At 41.9% G+C, this 27,224-nt stretch overlaps 1 protein-coding gene across 1 annotated transcript in view; it reads left to right on the forward strand.

Annotated features, from left to right (window-relative positions):
* Positions 1 to 27,224, forward strand: part of kiaa0586 (KIAA0586 ortholog) — a 192,103-nt gene that overhangs the window by 129,458 nt on the left and 35,421 nt on the right. The window contains exons 18-28 of the mRNA XM_036542008.1: positions 605 to 682; positions 6,480 to 6,557; positions 12,118 to 12,299; positions 13,325 to 13,440; positions 14,652 to 14,842; positions 15,561 to 15,735; positions 17,128 to 17,332; positions 19,785 to 20,038; positions 20,885 to 20,961; positions 21,185 to 21,319; positions 22,605 to 22,797. Of these exons, the coding sequence (XP_036397901.1) occupies positions 605 to 682; positions 6,480 to 6,557; positions 12,118 to 12,299; positions 13,325 to 13,440; positions 14,652 to 14,842; positions 15,561 to 15,735; positions 17,128 to 17,332; positions 19,785 to 20,038; positions 20,885 to 20,961; positions 21,185 to 21,319; positions 22,605 to 22,797 (1,684 nt within the window). The remainder of the gene's footprint in view (positions 1 to 604; positions 683 to 6,479; positions 6,558 to 12,117; positions 12,300 to 13,324; positions 13,441 to 14,651; positions 14,843 to 15,560; positions 15,736 to 17,127; positions 17,333 to 19,784; positions 20,039 to 20,884; positions 20,962 to 21,184; positions 21,320 to 22,604; positions 22,798 to 27,224) is intronic.

Below are 27,224 nucleotides of genomic sequence, written 5' to 3' on the forward strand. Positions count from 1 at the left end.
ATCCCTACACATAAGGCAATCTCAGTCCAGACTATTCTCATATGTAGTTCCCTGCTGGTGGAACGAGCTACCTTATGCTATCAGAGCAGGGGCATCCCTCTCTATCTGAGAGCACCTCCTCTCCTAACACTTCTAACAACTCTAATACAATTCCATCTCTGCGCACTTTCTGCCTCACGCTTCTTTCTCCTGTCACTACTTGTTTGTCTCCTCTGCCTGTCTATCCCTGTGTTTTCACCTCGTTTACCTTTGTTTTCTACTTTTCTTGACTTATTTAGCTGAGTTTAGTTGTTTAGGTTGCACTTAAAGCTTACTCCAAGGTGTCCTACACTACTGTAGCTTGCTTGCTGTCCCTCACTTGTAAGTTTGGATAAAAGCGTCTGTCAAATGACCTAAATGTAAATGTAAATGTAGACTTTGGAAATGGAAAAAGTCTAACATTTACATTGTTGTTATTTCTGTCTTTACATTTAAAAAACCTGCAATTTCATAAGGGTGTGTACACTTTTTATATCCACTGTATCTGTGTGAATGCACTGCTCCGGGCACTTCTCCATAGGCTTATTTGATGTGACATTGAAATGGATGCTCTGTTTTAATGCAGGTCCTCTCAGGCATGGACAATGATAGTGTCTCAAATGCAAGTCTTGTGCCCTCTCCTCCCTTACCCCAAAACATTCAGGTGAGAAAGATTGAAGTGACTCAGACAATGTGGTAACCCACTCAGTGTTTGTGTGTGTGTGTGTGTGTGTGTGTGTGTGTGTGTGTGTGTGTCTCAAGAGTGAGTTGATACCTTTTAGCAGTTCTGATCAAATATTTTGTTCTGGCTTTGTCAGGACATCAGTGGTATTACTTTAAGATACTGTCCCCTTGCCTTATGACATTAAAGCAGGATTTTAAAGAAGAAAATACAGGTTTTGTTTTGTCTGCAGGGTGAAACAAAGTAAAGAGAAGAAGAACACATGAAGAGACCTACAGTACACCAGCATGCACTCACACACTTTAGCCACTTTATCTTAAAAAGGCTTGAGGGCTGTCAGTGACAGCAGCAGTATGCAGATGCAACCTTTTCACAGCCTCATCAGGCTCCCATGCTATGGATAAGACAGACTTGTACAGAATCTCTCCATGCCCCTAAACTTTCTTCTCTCAAAAGCCCTTGACCCTGTCTCTTGGTGTCTTTCCTCCTTTTTAATGATAGCCCAGAGGAAGGCCTGCCCCTGGTCCACAGTGGCTTCCTCTTCCTGTTGACTCCACCGTAAGGCCATAAAAAGGCATTGAGCGTGAGGTGTAGCTGCACTTCTCTGGTGTGTCTGTGGCATGTCACACAGGTAGCACTGGAGGTGTTTTTCAGTCACTGAGGATCCCTGCTTCATTTCCAAGGCGCCTGCACCATGTGGCTGTGCCTCCCATGTAGCCCACATGCCCAACTGGTCTCAGGTCCCTCTTATATCCCTTGGCTGGTGTGCCAATTTGGCTCAGCTGTGCTCCAGGCAGTGGGAGCCACAGGCGGGGTGAGCTGGAGCAGGTGTTCCAGACTGGGCTATTCATTCACACACAAGGTGGTGGATTCAGTGGTTGTGTATGCATGTGTGTGTCCACGTGTTTCTGCTTCTGCATGTGTGTGTGTTTGTGTGTGCACATTAGAGTGAGTGTGATTGTGATATGTGCATTGTGGGGTTTTGTGAAAACAGTGTGTGGGGGATGCAGAGTAATGCAGCTAATCACCTGTCATGAAGATTCTCAGTGGTTCTGCAGAATATTGGTGGTTGTGCAGTTAGAGTGGAGTCAGCTGTTCTGAAGAGTCTCAGACAGCAAGGAATTTGTTGTTCTGCAGAGTCTCAGTCGGTCTACAGAGTCTCACTTTGCCTGGTTGCTCATGCACGTTCTTTTTCTTCTCGAGTCAGGTACATCTGGTTGCCAAGCAACCCTGAGCAGGGCTTCAGCTCTCCATCTCCAGCTCTCCATGTCACTCACCCTTTCAGAGTGAACAGAATAAAGGGGGGACAGCTGTTCTGTGTCTGTATCAATCATGATCCAGCAGGGCCTCAGTCCTAAAGTACATGAGTTATAGATGAATCACTGTGCATCACTAGTGCATTTGTTTCCAACATTAACTGTTATTATACAATGGGTCCTCAGAATTCTGAACAAAGATGAGGCATGTCAGCCATCGCAGCACTACAGCTCTGGTTCATCTGAGTGAGTCATAGCACTAACTGAAAGACCTCAGGTGAGACTATGATCTCACCATAGGCATTGCTCAGCAAAACATGTTGAATGGCTTTGATTGTTTGTATTATTTAGATTTCTGATGATCATACTGGTAAAAACACAAAGGTTAGCCACTAACCAGCCACCATCCATTTGTCATCAATGTAGCATGACCACAATGGCAGCAAGTTGCACACAGCATTTCTGGCTCTCAGAAAGTTCTGTGTTCATTTTAGTCCTGAAGAGAAGTGAATTTGTAAGACGATAGTGGCCTTTTTTTAATGTAGAGTGAATCACCAGTAACCATGTGTTTGTGCTGCAGACAGGTGGTTAGCTATTCTTTCTCTCAAGTGTTTTCTGACCAGTGAACCACAGCACACAGAATCCTTTGCATTTCTTGATTGAGCCACACTGATTTCACTATCCTCGCCTATGAGACAGAACTAAAAAAGCATAAAGACAAAGTGGAAGAGCAGTCTGAACTGTATAGTGTGTCTCTGTGTTGCTCATTCCATTCAGACTGATTTATTAGTACATTGTGTAAGATCATTTCTGTGACATTTACAAAGTAGTACAAGTTCAATGCTGTACTTAACTCAGTAACCAAGACCATAGACACACAGGATTCTTATTGTTTGCTCTTTTACCGGATTTTCTCAGAAAGGGAATATTAGAGGGACTTTATAACAGAGACCCATTTCGAATCATGAGTCATTTACTTTCTTCCCCCCACAATAATGTCTCATATGAGGTTTGTGTGACAGTTTGTCCTCCTACATATATGACTCTGTATACTCATCCCGTCACCCCAGGTCTGTCTGAACATGTCTTCACAGTTAGAACTTTTGATTTATAAAGGAGCACTTGATTCTCCAATAAGGATGCTGCATTATTCCTGCTATAATAAAGCCTTAATCTCCCTTATTGTGTAAAGCTCTCTGTCATCTGCAAGCTGAGAAAGGGGGGGGGGGGGAACAGGAACAAAGTTGTGGGAGGAAAAATGAAGGGGAAGGAGGATTTGTGCAGCCAGGTTTCCTGCACTGGGAGCAGGCTTGGTTAAGACAGACAGCCCATCAGCTGGGAGTAGTAGGAACTAGGGCGGACTTGGCGAGCCAGCCAGGAGCGCTGTTACTGTGGACAGCTTTCACTGGCCTGGCAGCTGACTTGTTAGTCTGGCTCCCTCTCACTTCCACAGACTCAGCCAGCAGATTTCAGAGTCCAGACCCCAGGAGATGTACTGAGGCTCTGTTTGTAGTGATTGCTTTCATTCCTTTGCTTTAGTCTGATTCCAAGGTGAAGAGGACCAGAGTTATCTGGCACATAACCATTTACAATAGAGTAGAAACCCCTTTTACAATAGCGTCTTCTCAAAACTATGCTGTGTGATTAGGGCTGGATTACTAGAATCAGGTTATACTACCAGACCTACCTATACACAGTGTAGGCTTGGTACCTCTTGCATTCACTAAGACTGAGACCACATTATTCTATTGATAATTTTCAATAACTTGTTGTTTTGTTGGCCATTTCATAAGCTATGTTTAAAGAGTTTATTTATTTTTAAATAAAATTGATAATGTAAAATTGATTGATAAAATTGATTGTAAACTCTACTCATTCGGTTATGACTATCTGGTTAAGGAAACTGTTGGGAGAGTAGCTTATGTTTTTTGTGCCAGTAGTGAGTCTTCACTAGTGAGTCAAAGTTCAAAGAACACTTTTTGGATGGCTAGTGAGCAACAGTGTTGTCACAACATTAAAGAAACATTCCATATCCGAATATTTTGACAGGATTGTTAGTTGTCTGACTAATGAGTTTAGTAACGCCTATGCCCTCCTCTAGTGAAAATGACATTTTGGAATGCGATGCTGCTATGAGCTATGAGTTTGATGTAAAAAGCAAAAATAATAAAGACAGTTGATATTTTTTGATATATTTGTTCCAGGTTATTGATTCTTCAAAATGGCTAATTGTCTCAGCCTTAGCATTCTGTGTTTACCATACACTGTAGTCCTTATTTGCCTGTGTCCACACTGTATTATAACAGTGACCTGCATTTCTACGTTCACAGTATGCTGCGTGGGCTACTTTCCCAGTCTTTTCCTTTCTGTCTCTCTAATCTCCAGCTCTGAATCATCTGCCCACTATTGACCCATTCTGTCCAGCACCTCTCCCTTTCTCTCCTTCACTCTCTGCAGTACGTGAGAGGAATAATAATGAGCGGAGCTGTTCTGCTCTCCTCTCAGGTCCACTGCAGCACCCTACCTCTGGCAGGGAGCCAGTTCCGCTCTCTCACTAGCTCCAATTCATCTGCAGCCTGGCTGCAGTCCACAAACTCTCATAATTCGGCGCACAGCACTCATGAAGATATATACTAATGCGAATACCAATACTTGTACTCTGAGGTTTTGTTTCTTCCCTTCTTAACATCAAATGTAGCAGTGCTATTACATCAGCCCCATTACATTTGAAATGTAACAAGGAGTCTAGAGTGAATCTGATAGGAAGTAATGATGAGACATGAGATGAAACTTGCTGATGAAGAGAGAAATAACTATTTATATTAATAACCAGCTGAGGAAAACATTAGAAAAATTATATGGGTTATTTGAGATATATGTGTGAAGGAATTAGAGGACATGACTGTTCTGTATGAACAGCAGAGAAATTACAGACAGTAGGAAAGGTGTGCATTGTGTAACAATGTGGCCTTTGAAAATTGATGAAAGATAGCATGAGACTCAGAGTTCTTATGTTGGCGGGCAGTTCATTCTATGCTTGTGGAATTGGAAAAGTAGAAGGTCACAGTTAAAGAGAGGGGAGAATGAACGCATGGTCTGCCAGTACATTCTCAATGTTTTGAACACGAACAGAACAATCAGTTTCCGTACTTATTAACTCTGTCAATCTCACATCCTGCCCAATATCCGCAGTTTTGACGGTGCTGTAATGGGGGTATCCCCACTGGCTCTACCACTGCGTTACCAGTTTTACTGTATGTCCTCTGCCACACTGTCATCTCTGTGCTAGCAGATGTTTTGGCTGGAATGAATGAGAGAGAGGCTGTTAATTCAAGTATTACCATACTCATTTTTTCTTACAAAGACCACAAGCAGACACTATTGTGAAATGAACTGAGGTAACCAACACAGACTCAGGTTATGAAAGCTTAGGTTCATGACTGCAGTGATACAGGCATCTACCCATGTGTTAATGTTGCCGTATTACTAGATAAATCATTCAGAGGCTTTTCCATTTCTCGAACGCTTGATGGTTAGCATTTGGCTGCCATTCATTCTGATATACTGTAGTGCATACTATATACCCTGCACTTGGGTGGATCTCAGATTTACCGAAGTGAGAGGCCTGTGACCATTGAATTAATGTTTACAAAGTATTGAACGTGATATATTACGCTATTAGAGTGCATCACATCAAACAAACATATTCAGAACTGTGTTAGCAGTTCTGGAAAAAATGGCCTAATCATTATATACACACTTCCTGCTCATCTCATCAATGGGATTTTAGGAAATGATTGTGAAAGACAGATCCTTCATATTATAATTGTTACTGATGCTGTAACGGATATGGAGTATAGTTTCCTGCATCACTTTGTGTAAGAGCAGTGCATCTGGTGCTTTGTAAACTTTGCTTGTAAGCTGAGATTTGCAGGAGAGGTTTCCAGGTGTGGTTCTACGGGTATCAAGTTACTTAATGGAATGCACTTCAGGAAGACATACAGTTGTGTACAATGGATAATATGTTCACATTTTCTTATGCTTAGCAAAAACCACAAAATGGTTTTTGCTAAGCAACTTTTTGATTTCTAGCTCAGGACTGGTCCATCCAGAAGCACATTAACATGTCCACTTTGCCATTGTCTGTTTGGAGGGATTTCTAATGATCTAATGATTTCTAAAGGCTATTAACAGTTGGATTCCAGGTGGAAAGTAAAGTTACTGTAATTGATACATTTGAGTGATATTTTGCAAATGAAAATTACACTACAGCTAGTAGCACTTGGTTTTGATTACAACATAACTTTTAATCTTCTTGAAATTCCATTCAAATGTAATATTTTCTGTATAGTGTCTGAGATTGTGTTCGTTATTGTAAGTTAGAGCTTTGCACATTGAAAAATCAGTCAGTTAAGGCCTAACCTTATAGCATTGCTCAAACAGTGTGAGGGGTGTTCAGCATGTTTTCAGCTAACCCAGAAAAACTTTACCACCAAACTAAATCAGCCTCTCTTGGATTTTAGACAATGGAGCAATCACAAGAGGAAGAAGAGAATGTCTTCCCTGGAACTGATTACCTGGCTGTCTCTACTATAACTCAGGTACTGTACACTGCAACCAGTGTGACTGAAGAATTAAGAGTGGGCAGATTTGAGCAATATAGCTAGCTAGTTTGTTTTTACTCTTAATTACTGAGCTGTCTACCTTCTCATTCATTGTACCTTTACTGTGAAAAAGCAGATTTCATAATTGACTGGATGGGAGCATGCTAGGGGGCTTATATGTTTCGAGGTTTACTGGCTTTTTCCTGCTGATTACATCATGAAACTTTTCTTATAAGCCTGATAGCTTACATCATAACTAGTTACACATTAGTTAAATGACAGTAGCTAGCTAATAATATTAACTTTGTCTCCTGTTCTCTCTGCACCTGGTAATGAGTGAAATCCGTATGTAACTGATCATGTTTTGAAAATTAGGTGGACTTCATTTTTGCGCTTTGGCACACAGTGGTGGAATTCCAATGTCATTTGTACCTTCCAGCTGTGTCCAGCCTTACCTCAGTCTGAATGTGTGATGTGTGTGATCTCAGGAGGCTGGAATGTCATGTGATGTCTCACTCACAGCCCTCAGGGGCTACTTTATTTTATATCTGTGTCATACTTCCAAGACTCCTCCTTCACTGAATGTTGTTGTTAATTGACAGATGGCTTTCTTGGAGCCAAAATCCATTTAGGTCCGCAGTAAACTGTGCTTATAATTAATCTTGACAAAAAAATTATAGGTTTAGGCAAAATTGAAGTTAAAGATTCCTTGTACAACTACTGAAAATATGAAAGAGCCAGATTTGTAAGTTGGTGGAAAAACAATCTTTTCTGCCAGCTGACTAAATAATGAAGTGGTGCATTGTGTGTCCTCAGGGAGGGGGGTGGTGGCACAAAGGCTTAAACAGTTCAGACAAGAGAGCCATTTGGTACGTTACAGGAGAAATATGATGCTTGGATTTTAAAGGAATCAGTCCAGTGTGCACTCTCCACTCAGTCATGCAGACAAAGGCTCTTTCTCCCGTACATGCTGATAACCAGCAGTGCAAGCACTGCAGAAAATGGGGCATTAGGCAGGTACTACAGCACGTTCTTGCAAGGGCACACAGTTAACATAGAAATAATGCAGCAGTCATTACTGTGTATCCAAGAGCAGTGCGCTTTGTCACACACAGATGCTTTGTGGTTCTCTGAAAAAAAGTTTTTATTCATTTATTTATTTTTTAAACAAACATTTTAAACCAGTCAGTGGACTGGTGATTCCACAGTGCCCTCCTTTGGCCTTAGCGTGAACTACAGCTACCCTGCATGGGGCGCATGGTGTTTAAGGGGGAGCTAAATGGTGAATGGATTTTTGAGTGAAGAAAGCAGTTAGATAGGCTTTAGGTTAAAGTCAATCTGAGATGCTTTAGGATGCAAATGGAGGTGTTATGCAATCTTTTTTTTCCTTTGCCATACTGAGGTTTATGTATGACCTTTTCTCAAGGGTACAATGGCAGTGCTTCACCTGGGAATTGAATCAGCAACTTTTTGGCTACATATAACCCCAAATGAAAGCAGTTATAAGCAGGGTGTGAAATACGGGGGGTCTTGAGGGTCCAAGACCCCTTGATTGACACTTGAGATCCCCTGAAAGCTTCAACAGCAAAATTTTGGGGGGTCTCTGGAAAAATCTTTTAAAAATTATTTGTCACTTGCAATTGTCACTAAAAATGTCTTTTAACCCTTAAAGTGCAACAGATGCAGCCTGCGTCCGAATTCACATCCCTTCTTCTCGATTGAATTGCTCACGAAGTATTCATCGCTAACGATGCTAGTTGCTTGTCTATGCAATGAAGTGTCAGCGAGAAAAATAATTTTGAATTTCCATCAAATTTAATCATTCTTACAATCTGCATACAGCTCTGCGTCCATCTTCACACCCATTACTCTTGTTTGAATTACTCATGAACTCGTCATTGCATAGATATGGAACACATATCACAAGGAAGAGCGGAACTGGAGCTTTATGATGCTAGTCACATATTTATACATACCGAAGTAATCACGTTATGAAGACAGATCAAACTTCTGCAAAGAAATATCTTTACTAATTTCTTCACCCATTTTCACACTCCTGCTTCTCGGTTGAATAAGTCACGAAGTCCCTATCACTTCACAACATACCGCATATCAAAATAAACAGCGTAACTTACCCTTTCCGATGATACTCGTTGTTTCTCTGTGCGACAAAGTGAGTAATCTGGTTTTGAAATCACAGCAAATTTCTGCATTGTCTCCAACATATGGCTGACATTACATCCCACTTTGTATGAAAAATAAACACAAAATAACGTATTTGCTTTTCATTGCAATGATTCAAAAGTTGTGGTCAAAAGACGTGCTCAGGTTTTCATAAAATGAAGCACATTCTTCATCCAATGATTCAATGACAAGACTTCACTAAGGCACTAAGCACATATTTTTTCAAATTGCTAACTAGAGTATCCTACCATCATGGTTCTGATATTGCCAGATTCCAGAAAATCTCCCCTACACAATTATGAAAAGATATCTCTACTGCCAGCATTTTATGGTGAGATACATGTAAAAACATAATTTCATAAGACACAATATTTTTTTTATTTTATATAAAGGCTAATATAAAAAATCTGCAAATGCAAAATATCATATCAAATGATGGAAGATCTGGATAGCCTAGACTGTTCTGAAAAAAAAAACAAGATAGGCTACAGCATGTATGGCTTGTCCTTGTAATGACCAAGATAAGAGCTTAAAAGTAAAGGTAGTGAAATTACCCTGAAAATAGCCCCGTTTTTCCTGGGTTTCTCTCGTATTCCAAGGCCATCTCCCAGCGCCCTCCTGTTTTGTTGTTTCTCCCGGGAAACTCCTGTAATTTGCATGGCAAACTTTATTAGGAATAATCGTCATACACGGATCCATAAGTTTTGTATGTTTGTCTGACGTTACCCAAGTTGCCAGATCATCTATGAAACACAATCCACACACTACATACAATTATTTATTTACTTATTTATTTACAATCCACCCCTAAAAAAATTTCCCATATTTTGAAACCCAAATGTTGCCAGGTATGAGTAGGGAGGACTCCCCGATTGCCACGGGGTATTTTGCACAGTGGTTATAAGCACAGTTCCCACTACACCATAGTACCACCTCAGGTTGGTAGGCTGCCTGTCATATAAGTGATAACTTCAGCTGTCTACCAATGGCCACACAAGCTAGCCTATCTGATAGCACAAGGTTGATAGTGTGTTGTAAACTTTTTATCAAGATTAATTTACAATATTTGCTGAACAATATGTACAGCCTTAATCCTCAGCATACCTCAGAAAGGTTGGTCCTAGAATAGAGCCATGTTGCAGCCCTTTAATATACAGTTTTTGGTAACAGAGATGTTAAACGGAGTGTTAAATTATGTGTGATCGCTGTTTTGATGAGGGCAGATCAGAATTTGAAAACCTACATGCTAGCAAGGTATGAAGCTGACACAATTCATTTTCTGAACTTGAGTTTTTACAAGTGATACTACAAGTGATTTAATGTGTAAATGTTTGAATATTAGAATTTCTTAATAAGAGTGAGAAATAGCTCCATTAAATTGCAACAATTTGCGTAATCTAAGAAAAATGAAAACATGACAAATTCAATTTCAGTTTTAAAACTGAGAATTGATTGGAAACCATATTTAAAAATACAGAAAACAGCTGTGGGATATGGTATTGTGTAATGTTTTGCAACGTATTTCACTAGCTATTCTACATAATCTACTGTACAACTAATAATTCTGTACATATTATTTTTTTTGGTACAGTCTGTCCTTAACTTGACCCTTTGCAAGAGAGAATGAGCCAGAGTAAGAGGGATGGATAGATGGTAGACAAGGCAAATGGAGAAAGAAAGAAATACTGAATAGGTTACTGGAGGCAGGGATGCAACTAACTAGTTACTCAGGGCACAGCAATTTTGTGCTCTTTAGGTCAGTGATTGAAGCTGAATCAATCAGCTTGTTTCTAGAAAAGTTTCCAGCTTCCTTAGTGTTGTTGTTAGAAGTGTATTTTATTATAATTTATTGTTATCATTATTGTTGAATGGTTGATTTATTTATAGGCAAATTTCCTTGTACCTGGGATTTATTTACTGGATATTTCATTGTAACAGTGTTTAATGACAATAAAGATCATTCTATTCTATTAAATGCAATTGAGAGAATGATAAGGATCTGTAAAATAGAGGTCGACTGATACAGGTTTTTCAAGGCCAAGATGGATACCAGTATTTCCACCTGCCAATGCTGATGTGGTTAAAAAAAGATACGGGCTTGACTGATCTATCATTACAGTTATTACCTGACGATCTGTCACCATTACTCTAAATGCTTGGTAAAGATGATTGTCCTATTTTGTCATGATAGAAAAATGCTGCCCTTGTCTATGTGTGTGCTCCCAGCCAATGTGCCTGTTTCTTTTCAGCATATGAGCAGGGCTCTGGATGTAGCTGACTAATAGACTTTGCTGTCGCTTTCTGTTCAGCAATGTCTGTTCTATAGATGAGAAGTTGCCTGTTCACTCTGTAGCTGTAGACCTTTTGTGCACATTCCCAGTGTTATGCTGCACAGTGTTCTCTGTAATGATAAATCAGAGTTTGCAACACATTTTCTTGTCTGTCCAAAAGACAAATGCCTTTTACATTTTCTATCCAGGCTTCCAAAATTCCGTAAATGATTGTTGCTGAACCGTAAATTGTTGATGAACAGAAGCACTGCATAGAGAACAGTAGATACCTTTGTTTTGGTAGGTGACATTCCAGTGCAACTCGATGCTAGACTCAGTCTAGCTTTGATGGATGTGCTGATCAGTGCTCAGTGCTTTTTTGCCCTCAATCAGACTTCTCATGACAGACAATTTACTAGCATAAATATTACACAAAATGAATAAAAGAATTTAATACATTGTTTTTTGCCTGTACTGATTATTTTTGTGCTAATTAAGACTAGAATAAATGTTTCCATTAAGTTAAGATCCAAAAACAAAATGCTTGTTGTTGAAATTTCAGTTAATGATTAGCAATTCACTGTTAGTAATTAATTAAGATTCTGGAGAATGGCCTGCATCCTTGCTTTGGCAGGCATGCTTTTTTCCTCCACAAGCCCAATAAAATATTTCATTTTAAAAAACAAACCAAGTAAACAGGACACCTAGCCAGGAAAAAATACTGAGCTCCATTAATACTGTTACGCATTCACATCCTGATCACGCTCCAAAAGTCTCCCGATCCAAAAGTCCCTAAATGCCTCAGCCTTAGTAGCAATGTATTTGCTGAAGTAGTAATAAACTTCAAATAGTCCCCCGTTTTGGCAGTAAAAAGGACTCTCTTGACTCAGGAATGAGATAATGTGGCCAGCTAAACACAGTCCCCTCTGTCTCCACTGCCAGAGAGACAAGCACATGGACAGTCAGGTTAAGGAATTGTCCTAACAAACACACAGCAGGCTGTTAACCTTGTTCTGACTGTATGAAAGTGTAAGGGCAATTCTGCCAATGTCAAATGAGGCACTCAACAGCTGTCCCTCTCTTCGGCTTCTCTTCTGGAATAGGAGCCGGAGGAAGAGGAGCTTCCAGACACACCCATCGTGTTAAATGGCTCTGCCAAACCTCCAGCCACATTGTACCATGGCCCAGCGTTCCCGCCCCAGCCCGCCGGCCTGCTACCAGGACCCAAGCCCATCCTGACCTCTATCCAGCACAGAGAGGCCCTGGAGAACCGGTTGGTGGACTGGTGAGACCCACACACAGAGCTGAGCTGCCCAGCTAATGGCATCTCTGCCTGAATGTGATGCTGTTATGTGCGGTGTACTGCTGGGCTTTGAGCAGCATTTCTCTACAATTATTTTTGACTTACAATGTCAGCACATCAATGGCAGCAGCAGAAATATGGCTAACCTCCAACCTAGCCAAGGTGTGAGGAAAACAGAAGTTCCCTCATCACATTGATTTCAGTAACTCAAAAGTCACTCCAAGTGTTATGGTTTTTTTTCCACTTGAGACTTTTTGTGTCTTCTACCTTGTGAAAACTATTTTTTCTTATTTGAGTGGGAAGTAGGGAGAGGTGTGTGTGTGTGTGTATGTGTGTGTGTGTGTGTGTGTGTGTGTGTGTGTCTGTGTGTGTGTGTCTGTGTGTGTGTGTGTGTGTGTGTGTGTGTGTGTGTTTATTGGGAAGGAGGCAAGTGTAGGAGCTGCCTTGTTGCAATGCTTGTTGAAGGAATGGTAGCATGGGTTACTTTTATTTTGTGATTCATCTCATTCACCCAAAAAAAATTATGTATCGCTTACTTATATTAATCATTCAAAGTTCACGACAATGTGCCACTGAGGTTGGATTGAATGTTCTCCTGAGTGTTACTGATATTGTCATGATCTTGCCTTACTTAGTCATTTCAAGTAAAGATCCTTCCCCCATAGCTCCACCCTTTGATTCTCAGGCTATTGGCCTCTCACTCCGTGAACAAATGTCTATCAAAAAAATGCAGTGGACTATTAATACAGCCCAATCGTAACTGGGCTCCCTGCTTTAGAAACAGTAGCATCACTGATCAGGAGGACACTGGAGTGTGGGCTCTCACCTATCTGGCACAAGGATGTATTTAAGGACGAATTTCAAGTCAACCACAAGCAGGACTGTAGAGTTGGAGGCAGAATGGAGAGGGAGTTGAATCGTGGTCCTGAATGTGCGCAAAGCTGATGTTTCAGTTCATGTTTCCTGAGAAAGAAGCCCTGGACTCTCATTCTCCTGCTTGTTTTTAGGGTGGAGCAGCAGCTGATGGCTAGGGTGATCACAGAGATGTACCCCCTACATGCCCAGGTGGAGTGTCCCAGCCAGTCGGAGCCTGAGGACAGCTGCATTTCTACTTCTGACATAGGTGAGCAGTCTCCCGGCTCGGACTGTCATGAGACATCCTAACTGCAGCACCATAGTGCAATATACAATGCATCAGTGAAAGAGTCAGGGACCTCTTAAAAGAGCATATTAAAAGGAGCATTTGAAAGTGACATACCAAAGTACCACCCCAAGGCTCCAGGAGCTCAAGTGGTAAAGACATCACTGGTTGCATAGGTGACCCAGGCTAGTCCCCTGAATGCAAGGCTCCTCTAAAGCAGCTGTAATGACCTAATCACTGTAAATATGTGCAGCTTGACTCATAGTAGCACACAGACCAAGTGGAGATATCCTTAAACAAGTGTTCCAGTTTATGCATTTATGGGTTTAAAGTGATGACACCAATTTTACAAGGAGCCAGAATGGCTCCCATGTGGTGAGAAACTGCACAGTTGTGGTGTTGGCACCCCATTATTGAGCTCCCTACTGTAGAGCCAGCAGTGGCAGGGTTAAAACTGGGTCACTGTTGTTGTAAGCGCAAGCACCTGAGTATCAGATTGTCAGAGGCACAGCAAAGCCCCACAGCACCCTCTTTTTTCATTACAGTCAAATTACCCTCCCTCATCTCCTGCAGCTCTTTTGCTTCCAGATTTCAATTGGGTTTACTGCTCGCACCACCGAAGATGGAGGCAGCGTAAGCTTGCTGGACCATTAGTTTTCACTTTACTTTAATAACAGAATCAATGGTGTATCAAACGCCCAGCCATGTCTGCAGGCACTTTTTCGTTTTTTAAACTGAAGGTGCTGAAGTAATCTGTGATAGAGAGCTGGCCTGTGATGGAGAGAGTGGGGTTCTGGATGAGATTTGAGGCCTCTTTTTACACTGTGTGCAGCTCTCTGCACATTTTCTCTTAGTAAGTTACACCAGGTCTCACTGAGTTTCATCCACAGTCTACTCAGAGAGAGTTGTCATGGTCCAATGCAAAATAGCATGCCCAGAAACACTAGCAGCTTGGCAGGTGCCCTTGCAACATTAGAGTAGCACACGGTGTGCTGGTTAGAGCACTGGACGTGAAGTTTAAGTTTTAAATCTAAGGGGTGACTCCTGGGTGAGGGACTTCACTGTGAAAGTTTGCTCAGTGATGTTCTGATGTTCTAGGTGGGTGGGGTTGAGGAGCTTGTTCAGAGATGCTTTGATGTCCCAGCTGGGTGCATTTGACAAGCTTGCTCATAGATGCTTTCTCATCCTCACAGTGGAGGCTGCCAGGGGTAAGGGCCTGCAGATGTTTGTGGACGCTGGCTTGGCTGTGGACTCGGACCTGATCCGCTGCTACGTGAACGATGCCCTGGAGGAGACTGTGGCCTTCATGCTGGGCCAGAGAGAGGGACAGAGAGGCCCCGTCACCATCTCCCCCGCCCCCCTTCAGGACATTCCAGTCGCAGCGGTGAGAGCAGAGCCACTACACAGGTCCCTTTCTGCCTCCTGCTGCTCTGTAGTAGCAGAGACCTGGCCTGTTAAAGTTCACTTTACTCACTTGCACAGTAGATTCCCTTATCCAGGACACCCTGCATATCCCACAGTCTAACAAATTCTAAAGCCCATTTCTACAACTGGATTGGCTGAGTAAACAAAGCAGTACTAGTACTAACTGTGTAACACGAATGTTCCCTACCTGTGGCTAGGATAGCAGTCTCAGTAGTATTGCCTGCTTCTATGGTGCAGTCTTGAAAAGGGGTGGGTTGATCAAGTAACCAATGGCTGCAGTTCCCCATAGCACCTTCCTTAAGTATCTAATGACTGCAGTTACACACAGTACCCTTTTCCTTTAACCAATGGCTACAGTTATCCACAGTGTCATCTTCCCCTGCTTGGGCTGGAAGTCAGACCAAACCTCCAGCTGCTAAATCCTATAATCTGCTGACTGATAGTTTGCTTGATTTTTTTGTTTAAATAAATAAATGAGTAATCACACAAAAATATTTGACAATTTAGAGTCTGAGACAGATTGTTTCCCTGCACTTATTGAGATTTACCTATAGTTTCTGCCTGCACATATGTGTGTGTGTGTGCGCAAGTGTGTGTGTGTTTCATCCTGTGGTTTCATTCTATTGAATATTTTAAACCACATTGTGACTATGTGAGCGTGTGTCGTGTTCTTTAAGGAGACGAAGGTGCCCACCCCTGTACCGACACCCTGGCCCAGCCCCAGAGGGAGCCCCCTGCCCGTGGCCAGAGTATCACCTCCCCCTGGCACCCCGGAGCTGTCAGAGCAGGGGTCCAACCTCGAGTCCCCAAGGCCGGCAGTCCCAGCCAAACCCCAGGACCCAGGGCCCCCAGGTCAGAGCGGAACCCTGCAAGCTCACATTCTGGGTCACAGCTCCACCCCTCTGCTCACCAGGCTTCTCTTAAGGCTGCAGATCACTTTCCCTGGGTGTGCTTGTTTGTCGTGCTGGAGCATGCTCTTGACACTGGGGATTTTATCTACATGCAAGCTTCAGCAGCTGCTAGTGCTTGAAGTCACTGGTTTACAGTCCTTCATGCTACATTCCTATTACATTTGCTTGCTATTATGCAGGACACTGTAAACTCTATGGTGGGTCAACTGGACATTGGTGGCTTCAGGTAGACTGGAACTATACCTTTGTATAGGGATGAAACGGTTTCCGGTTTCACGGTAAACCGCGGTAAAATTCCCAACGGTTAGTATTATCGTTTCAAATTTTAATTATCATTAAAACCGCGATTACCGCGCATTCAAAAACTCACGTTAAATACTGTGACAGGATGAAATGGTTACCAGTTTCACGGTAAACCGCAACGGTTAGTATTGCCATTTCAAATTTTAATTATCATTAAAACTGCAGTTAATTACCGCGCTTTGAAAAACTCACATTAAATACTGTGACAGGATGAAACGGTTACCGGTTTCACGGTAAACCGCAACAATTCGTATTACCGTTTCAAATTTTAATTATCATTAAAACATTACCGCGCCTTGAAAAACTCATGTTAAAATTTAACGTGAGCCAGTGAGCCAGTATTTAATACTGTTTTCTTATCTGCAATATGCACAAAGTGCAGTTACCTCTCATGGCCACATGGTGCCACCTTTAATGTTAATGCTTTTGATATTGTTTTCATATGTTTACATATGTTTGTATTGGCTATGTTATTATTTTAATGTTTATGCAAACAAAAAGTACATAGTGCGGCTAATTTCTGGTTTTCAATATAAAACTTGGTGAAATGATTTCAGTTTGTGTATCAGTACTTTTTGAACATTTTCAGCACATTTTAACAATATCGTGATAATTTTGGTCACTATAATCGTGATATTTATAATCGTTTCATCTCTACCTGTGTATGAGGTCATCACAGGGAAACTGCTGTTCTGCATTAGTCCAGATTTTCCTATTGGTCAGTTTGGGAAAACAATTTTACTATTATTCATGTTGATGGTGGAATTCACTTAAAAACAAAAAGCAGTTACAGGGCTTCATACCACTTACTGTTGAAATTTTTTGATTAATGATTGCAGAGGTGTGACTGATATGTTTTGGATTATAAAGCTCACAGTTGACCATATAAATATCAAGTCATGCTCATTTTAGTGATTTGTTTTGAAACATGTATAGTTTCATGTTAAATAATGTGATTATTGTTGATGCTTTCACTTTTCTCACTGTCATCACTGCTTACCAACATGTGAATGTACAATGGTGCCCTCAGAGCCAGAGCAGAGCCCAGTGGCCACACCCCCTGTTACTCCCATCCCCGCTCCACCCTGGGTGACCATGCCCATAGCTCCTCCCACCAACCAGAGCATAGAGTCTGCCAAGCACCACAGCAACCCCTGGGGAGATGCAGAGCTCCCTCTGGAGGAGGAGGACCCACACTGCGAAAGCACAGAGCTGGCACAGTATTATAGACCAGTGTAAGTCCACCTGTAGCCAAACCACTGCAGTCCATTAGGAAACACACACACCATGGGCTGGAATTTAATCTGTCACAACTTCAAACTGGTCCCTGATTTAACCACTGACACATCCAGGTTTAAATTAGTAATAAAAAAAATCTCTCCAGCATTTGAGATACTGTTATAGACACTTTAAGCAAGATAAAATAGTAACATTTCACACAAAAGGCTGTTTATTGTGTCTGTGGGTAAAGTTTGGGTCACATTATAGCCATCGCCCAAATTTACAAGAATGTTTAAAATGAGAGATTTGGATTTATTCAGGGGTACTTCAGGGTTACACTGAAGAAACAATTCCAGGCAGATTAGGTGAAGATTTTTGGGATATTCTGTCTTCCATTACTTTTAAGCATCTGTGAGATTTTGGCCTATGTTTGATTGTAGCTGCTCAGTAAATTTTTAAAACAATTCCCACAACAGAACTGACCTTTGGCACTCTGACACACCAGTCTTCCTGATCCACACAAGTTATAACAGCGGTTATTGGCACAAAAACATGTTGGCTTTAATATGAATTTTAATCAATGGTGGGTCAAAGCAGGTCAGAGTTTTAATTCTCTCTAGCTTCACACAAAGGAAATTTAACAAACATACTGAGCGATATCTAAGCAACAGCAGCCCCTAGTGTGAATTGAATGATATGGCCAGTGCAGTATCTCAGAATGCTGTTACTAGTGTGTGTAGTTAAAGGGGTCAGTGCAGTATCTCTATATGCTGTTATTAGTGTGTGTGGTTAAAGGGGTCAGTGCAGTATCTCAGAATGCTATTACTGGTGTGTGTGGTTAAAAGAAAACAGCACAAAAGGTCCAGTATATTTAAAATTAGGACACAGGGTTCAAAGCTGTCTGAAATACATATTATATAAATGTGTGCTTCCAGTAAATTACATGAAAATGGCAAAAGGTTAGGACACACTAAGAAGGTCTTCAGTTAAGCTAAGAATTTTTCTAATAGGTATTCAGTCAACATTTCAACTGGCTACCTTAGCAGAGTATATTGTTCATAATTTATAGATGTCCAGATGCTCAAACCTCTCACCAGAAATTGCTCCTGACTCCTGAATTGCAATTGTGCAAACTAAAATCACAAAAACATTATCCTATCTAAATGCAGCTACTCTGCAAAGGTAGTTATGAATAAAGCATGTCTTTATTCTTAGAAATGAATGGTATGTCTTCCCACCTTTGGCCTTAATAATTGCCTCAATGCGCTGCGGAAGACTGTCTACTTATTTCTGGTAGAAAGTTGGTGATATTGTGCTCCACACCTCCTTTAAAGCATTAATAAGCTCCACTACTAATGAGGGCCATCTTGACCCTGATTATATGTTCCAGTTCATCCCAAATTTGTTCTGTTGGGTTGAGGCTGGGGCTCTGTGCATGCCACCGCAATGTTCTAATGTTATTCTCTTCAAACTGCACGCAGTCAAACCTGTTTAGTCTGGTGGGGTGTCCCATGATTTTGGTAGGATAGTGCATGTTCCTGAGTCATTCAGGGGTATACCTTCATTTAGTTAAAAGTTCAGAACATGCAACTTTTCCAAATTCTTTGTTGGAGCCAAAAACTGAGATGAATGTAAACGCAATAACAGAATGAATAAAGGATTTTGTTAGCAACTGAACATAAAATGAGGATTTTTGATTTCTGTGGTTTCATGGTTTCTGAATTATTGTGCACATCCAGTGATGGAGCTGCATGTTTTCCACAAATATCTTACATTTGCACTGCTATTGTTGGTTTATTTTTCACAATATGGACAGTCTTCAGAAAGAATCCCATAAAACAATTTAAATTTCTCAGACAGCTTATTAAAAGTTACCTCATATAAGAGTTTATACTAATACAGTATTTGCATTCACAGAGTAATAGTAATAACAGTAACAGCAACAGTAATATCCAGTGCCAAAAATCATAAAACTCCTATCAGGTTCGCTTTTGTGTATTTCACTGTGGGAATAGGGAATGGTTTAAAATAGTAGACACAGAATCACTCATACATCTAATTATTTTATACCATTTTTTTCTGAATCAGTATGTTCTTTTTACTCAACAGTCAGAATGCAATTTCACTGTGCAGGCAGACACACCCTGGAAACAGATTTCATTTTTACTACCAAAAGTGTCATTTTACTCATTTATTGTTTTGTTGCCTTAATTTCCTTGAATAATTATCTGTATTTCCATTAAAAAACTCCCATCTTGTGATAAAAAAAAAACTATAGCAGATGGATTGTATTTTACTTTGATATAGCAAATACTCTAACAGAGTAGATAATAAATTTTGTTGAGGTGTTAATTCTAGTATGGAAGTTGCATGCCAAGATGTCTCTGATCAGCTAAAAACAAAGCATATAGCTCTATGGATGTTATCATGGTTCACTTCCTTAATTAATTAAAACTCCGCCCACAGGGTGATGTCTGTGGCCAAGGAGGAGGAGCCTGTCAGCCTGATATCCCCTGCCCCACCTGTTCCGCCTGAACCTACAGGCCCACCCTTACGCTCACCAGCCCCACCTCCTTTGCATGAGACACCCCCTCCTCCTCCCTCCTCCTCCACTGAGGACAGCAGCTTATGCCTGTCCATCACCGGGACGGATGCAGCTGGCAGACACATCTCTGAGGGGGAGCTGCTGCTCAGCTCTGGCGCAATGGCAGCAGCTATAGGTACATAAGTCCCCTTGCAATTTACACTAGTAAGAGGATTTTGGAAGGTTTCTATCCTAACAAGAGAAAGTCTTACATAATTAGAAGGTGCTAAGTACAGTATATATGTCACTAAGTACCAGGGGTCCTCAGCTTCTTTCTTGAACAGCCACTGCAGGATTTTATTTCACCCCAGTTGCTTATTGAAAAGTTTTGTATAAACCCATGGAGATCCCTGCTATGACGAATAATACAACACTGCATTAGAGCATTATTAATAAACCAGTACAGCTGAAATATCATGTATAGCACATTGTCTTGTATACCATTATCAAAGGTGAATCGTTGTATTGGACATTGTATTGTATTTCACAGTATGTCAGTTTTAATGCTGAATTATTTCTCTGTAATGCACTGTGAGTCACTCTGATAATTCCTTTGTTAGAAGTGTGAAGTTGAGTAAAGTCTGAATTTGGCAAAACTCCAAACTGACCCTGAAGTGAAATACTGAGGCAACCTGCCATGAATAGATGTAAACAGTTTGTGGGGGTGAGGTTCACTGTGGCATCAGGCTAACAGAGGCCACAAGGGGGCAGTGTTACAGCTGGAGACATGAATAAAGGTGGTTGAGCTATGTGTGCCACAGTCACAGGAGCGGTAGCATGGTACTCAGCTCTAGCCAGATGGGCACTTACATGTGAGTGTAACAGTCATGACCAGTAGTAAACCAGAACTAAAATTAACACACCTCAGCATGGTTCAGGTTCTTTTTGATGGAAAAGTACATCATCATTTCCTGTTTGGGTCACACTGAACTGGTGACAGCCCTTGATGTCTGATTGACCATGGTCTCTGTGCCCCCCCCAGTTCTGACCGAAGAAGGACTTTCTGCGCCTGCCTTCAACACCAGTCTCAGCAGCTCTCTACATGGAGTCCTGGACATAGTGAGTGCCACTCACGCAGGCTTACTCACACACACACACACACACACACACACAGTACTTCACTTTCTTCATGCTATTAGATAGCACATGTGTGATGCATGCTGGATCCTTGACCCAAGTCTGCTGCAGCCACGTCTATGCCCAGCTGCACTGAGCACGCGGCTCTGTGTGTAATCCTCTAACCTCCGGTGAAAATGACAGTGGCTTCTCGTCTCATTGTCAGGACTATGACCCCCCCAGTGAGGGCCAAGTGGTGAGGAGGCCCCATGTCCTGTCCCACCGCAACCCCATCCTCTCCCTACTTGCCAAGATGGATGAGGGACTGATGGCCGCGCAGACGGTCCCCTGTCACTCTGGGGTATGGAGTATCACACCATAGCATCACACGATGTGAACCGTCCCATGTGCATTAGCCTCTGTTACACATAAACCACACTGACTAGAGAGGCGCTAAGAATTCCATCTGAATGAGTGGATTCGTGCCATTTATGTGGGCATTCACTAGGATTGTTTAGAAAATGGTAGGCTGAGATAAATGTAACAAGTTAGATACATTACCTATTTGAAACTTGAAGGTAAGGATCAGAAATGGTTAATATCTTACATATTTACAGGTATTTTAATTCAGTTCGCTACATTGTCACTACATCATTTGCAGTTATCTACATTTTCTAATTTTGTGTTTCAAATTTGATTAATTAAATCAGATATAGTGACTCCAGTACCTGATATTTTTGTATTTATATATTGTATTTATATATCATGTTATTATATACTGTTGCTGTGTTCATCTGAAAAGAGTGATGAGCAGTAAAACGTGTTGCATGGCATCACATGCAGTGTGTAAAGCTTGTTCAGGTAAAGGGTTCAGGATAACCGCAATCCACAGGGGCTGGGACAATGTAAGGTTTGGTTTAAGTGTGGTCTGTACATGTGCGGCCTCTGAACCTGGTTTCAGCTTGGACATGGAAGGAGGAGTCAGGGACTCCATCTGGTATCGCAGATGGAGAACATTTATTTCCTGATTTTACAGACTAGAGTGGGTTGTGCACGTTGCCAAAAGCAATAAAACTTTTATGGCCTTCCAACGGAAGAAGCAACTTATTGCAGGGAGTTGCGGGCGGTGCACCATCATCAACCTACTCTCACAGACCTACTCTCATCAGACCCATGGCACCAACTGGCAGAATCTTGACCTGTTACTACACTTCAGTCACCTTTCCCTGCCCTAAAACCCTGAACTAGCCACTGGCAACCACACACTCCTTCAAATTTAGAGAAGAAATCTCATAACCCTTGTGCCCCCCATCCATCCTTACTGGTATCCTCACTGTGGGGCGGAGGGGAATGAACTGCCAACACTGCACCAACCAGTGTCAGAACAATGGCTTGGAGCACAGCTCAAAAGGCTACACTGTGTATGAGAGGATTTTTAATTGTCCTTTCCTTTAATTGTCTTGTGCTGTCTGTCCCAAAATCATTAGTAATGGAAGAATGGCAGGCACTGCAGTTAATATTAATAATGATTTCATAATTTGATAATTATGAAAACTTTAGTTATTTTCAGCTATTTAATGGGACCTAAAAGTGTTGCTGTAAACTGCTCAGTCCCACAAAGGAAAATAATGCTAGTATTTCCATAGGTATCCTGGGATGAGGACCACAGCTCAGGGGAGGTCAGTGAGGGACAGAGGCCTGGACTGACTGCCACAGGGGAGTGCCTGCTGACCGGCCACTCCATCCTCCTGGACCCAACCGCTGTCAGTCATCCAGGCAGGGCAACATTGCTTGAACAGAGACACCTCTCGTTCCCAGGTCAGCTGACCCTACCACCAGGTACGCCAGACCATAGAGAGTGCACCATAGACCCTACAGTACAGCCAATGCGCACAGCCATAAAATATAGAGTATGCTCTTACTGTATGCCCATAGACCCTAGAGTACACCCATAGATTATAGAATACATCCTTGAGTGTAGAGTACACCTACAGTGTATGCCAAAAGACCACAGAGTATTCAGACAGAGCATAGAGTACAGAGCAGATCCATAGAGTACACTCGTAGAGTATAGAGTACTCCTATAGCCTACGCCATAGTGTGTGCCCATAGAGTATACAGTATGCCCATAGTGCACTGCCCATAGAGTACACCAAGAATGTACACCCATAGAGTACAGAGCATACTCATACAGCATAGAGTATGCCAAACAGTGTGCGCCAATAGTGTGCACCCATAGTGTATAGGGTACACCCTTATAGACTGCTCGACTGCTCTTGCCTGACTAGTTCGTGCTGTGTTTGTGGAGTGGCCTGTCTGCTCCTGCATCCAAACGGATAAAAATAAAAATCGGGGCTATAAATCTAGCTATTAAATAAAGGGAGCTCTGATCTGCTCCTAAAGTTGAATCTTTTCTTGCCATTAGGGACAGAGAGGGAATTTTCCACTTTTTTTCTCCGTTGAAGTGTGGCCAATGAGTTATCTCGTTAGCAAACAGATAATTTGGCACATATTCTAGCCAACGAGAGGTTTTTTTTGTGGTTTTTCACCCTCTCGGGAGCAAATTTTTAAATCTCTAGGTAGCATACTTCAGCTAGCTAGTTGGGTAGTTTAGCTAGCCAGCCAGTTCATTTGTTTACTTTGTTTTTTTACCGTTCTTCTGCATTTCCCTTTAGGATATCCTGATTCTGGTTGTGTTAGCGCGCTTGCTTTTGCTGAACTGTAGGCGTAGTTTATTGTATCTTGACTAAGTGGCATTTCTTGTGTTTAATTTCTGCCTTTGACTTCTGAACCACTTTGGTGCTTTTAGCACTTTTTTAGTTGGTAATTCTTTCTCGGCAGTAAGTCTTTATTTAGGGAAAGTTAGTTACTTAAGTTCACTTAGGGGAAATAAATGTGGCCAAAACTGTGCAAGAGTTGCCGGATGATCGGATTTCTGGAGGGAGACCTCCAGGATGAGTTCATTTGTGATCGTTGTCAACTTGTTGAGCACTTGGAGAGCAAGATTCTTGATCTCGAGGCCCAACTAGTTGGACTCCACAGTAATCCTGAATTGTTAGAGTTCCAGGAACTGATCAGTACGCCCTATAGAGAGATAGTGTGCTCACCAAAGCCGGGTAGGGGGGAAGATACAGACCAGATAGTGCGAGAGAGCTGGGTTACAGTAGGGCGTAGGCGTAGAAAGGGGCGCAAAATTCCAAGAGGGGCGGCATCTCCAGAGATCGCGGTGACCAACCGTTTCGTGCGACTGCAGGACAAGTTGGCCCATGACCCTGAGAGTGGGAGGACTGGAGAGCCCCAGGGCACCCAGGAGTCCTCATCCTCCAAGAAAAGGGAGTTGGTGATAGTGGTGGACTCAATAATTAGTGAGGTAGATAGCATAGTGTGTTCATGCGACAAGGAGTCTCGCATGGTCTGTTGCCTGCCTGGTGCCCAGGTTGGAGACCTGCTGGAGCGTGCGGACAAGCTCCTGGCCAGAGCAGGGGAGGGTCCAGTGGTCATGGTCCATGTTGGTGCCAATGACATAGGAAGGGGTAGGTTCGGGGTTCTGCAGGACAAATTTATAGAGCTAGCAGGGAAGATTAGGCGCAGAACCTCCACGGTAGTCTTCTCTGGAATTCTACCGGTACCACGTGCAAGCAGAGGGAAGCAAGCATTTATATGGAGATTTAATACGTGGCTACAAACCTGGTGTAGGAGAGAGGGGTACAGGTTTATGGGGCACTGGGACTCCTTTTGGAACAGGGGTGACCTGTACAAGTGGGACGGGTTACACCTGAACTGGAGGGGTACAGCTGCACTGCCAGCGTATGCTTAGGGTGGCAGAGGGTTATTTAAACCAGGGTCTGGGGGAGCGGGGAGGTTATACAGTGAGATGGGTAGGGATAGACAGACTGCCGGAATAGAACACACCATGGCTAAGTATTTTATTAGTAGTGAGGGAACGATGATTGCAAATCAGTCAGAGCAGCACTGTAATAGAGGTGGTTTTGAACAGCTGGGAGTGGAAAAGAAAGACAGGAAATATACATGCAATACCCTGAAATTCCTCTGTTTAAATGCTAGAAGCATAAACAATAAAATTTTGGAACTAGAAACTGTTATGAGTGATAGTGATTATGATGTTGTTGGGGATCACAGAGACATGCCTTGGTGCAGGGGATGGGGATGAGTATAACGTAGAGGGATACAAGCAAGCAAGGGGGGGGGGGGGGGGGGGGGGGGGGGGGGGGGGTGTAGCTCTCTATGTAAAGGATAATCTTAATATTCAGGAAATTCCAGGAATGGAGCCCCTTGGTGTTAGTGAAGACATATAGATTAAAATATTGGGAGAAAATGTAAAGGGTCTGAATGTCGGAGTATGTTAGAGGCCACCAGCCTCAGACAGACAGACTCAGACAGTGTTAACAGTATGCTCTTTGATAATATTAAGCTAGCATGTCAGGAGGGTGAGAAAATAGTAACAGGGGACTTCAATTACCCTTCAATTAATTGGGAAGCTGTGTCAGGTCAAGGTAAATGTGAGGAAGAATTTTTAGATGTTGTAAATGACTGCTTTTTGATACAGTATGTTACTCAACCTACAAGAGAGAACACAATCCTTGATCTGGTTTTGTGTAATAAACCTGATAGAATTTGCAGTACTGAGGTGGGGGAACCACTTGGAACAAGTGACCATAGTGCAATTACATTTGAGGTTTTTTGGCAAATAAGTCTGCGTTCTCCAATGCTAGGGTTTTAAACTTTAGACGAGCTGACTTTATTAAGATGCGTGACTATACAAAGAATATAAACTGGGTACTTCTTATGGATGGCAAAACTGTGAAAGAAATGTGGAGCATATTTAAAACAATTATTCTGGATGTACAGCATAAATTCATTCCGCAAGTGAGAAAAGGGAAGCTGAAAAAGAAGCATCCACAGTGGATGAATAAGGAATTACGGGACAGTTTGAAACAAAAAAGGAAACTATTTAGAAAATACAAGTTGGACAGCTCGGAGAGTAATAAGATTGAATACAGTAATATGCGAGCTCAAGTTAAACAAAATAAGGGAAGCTAAAAGGCATTTTGAAAGACAGATTGCACTAGATGCAAAGAGCAACTCTAAATGCTTTTTTCAATGATATAGTCATAAAAGGATAGTTAAGGATGAGATAAGAGGTATAAAAAATAAGGACGGGGTTATGGTTTATGATAACAAAGCTATTGCTGATACCCTAAATAGTTACTTTGTGGAGAGTTTCACTGGTGAAGTGTTTTCACATATGCCCTCAGGTGCATTCAATTCTCAGAGTCTTATGGAGGAAATTGAAATAAATGATGCAAAAGTACTAGATAAACTCCAAAAACTTAAAACAGGCAGCAGGCCCCGATGGAATATATCCAAGAGTTCTCAGGGAACTAGCGGAAGTGGTTTCCAAGCCTCTGACAGTTATTTTTAAACAATCTCTCAAAACTGGAGAAATACCAGATGACTGGAAACATGGCAGTGTAGTACCTATCTACAAGAAAGGTGACCGGACTGATCCAGGATATTATAGGCCCGTCATCTTAACTTGTATCAAATGTAAATTACTGGAATCCATCATTAGGGATAATTTGGAAATATACTTTGAACAAAATGGTATCTTAAATGATAGCCAGCATGGTTTTCACAGAGGGAGGTCATGCTTAACAAACCTCCTGGACTTTTTTGAGGAAGCCACAGTGTGTTTAGACTCAAAACAAGCTTTTGATATTATCTATTTGGATTTTCAAAAGGCATTTGACAAAGTACCACTTTGAGAGGCTCATAGTGAAAATGAAATCTGCAGGGATTACAGGAGCTATCACTGAGTGGGCTCGAAGTTGGTTATCTAATAGAAAGCAGATTGTAACTGTGGGAGGTATTGTATCAGAGCAGGGTCCTGTACGAAGTGGAGTCCTGCAGGGATCTGTGTTGGAGCCTTTGCTATTCCTTATATACATAAATGATCTTGATGCAGAGGTTAGCAGTAAAATAGTGAAATTTGCAGATGATACGAAACTAGGGGGTCTAGCCAACAGTATAGAATCAACTAAGGTAATACAGGAAGACCTAAACAGCATCCAAAAGTGGGCAGATACCTGGCAGATGACATTCAATTTAACTAAATGTAAAGTCTTGCATGTGGGAAATAAGAACCTTAGACAAGACTACTTCATGGGGGGAAAAACCTAGAATGTGCTCAATTTGAAAAAGACTTGGGAGTAATAGTTGACCCAAGCTTAACAGGATCTAGGCAG

Source organism: Megalops cyprinoides, chromosome 12 (assembly GCF_013368585.1).
Source record: "Megalops cyprinoides isolate fMegCyp1 chromosome 12, fMegCyp1.pri, whole genome shotgun sequence".
In the NCBI taxonomy this organism is placed as follows: domain Eukaryota; kingdom Metazoa; phylum Chordata; class Actinopteri; order Elopiformes; family Megalopidae; genus Megalops; species Megalops cyprinoides.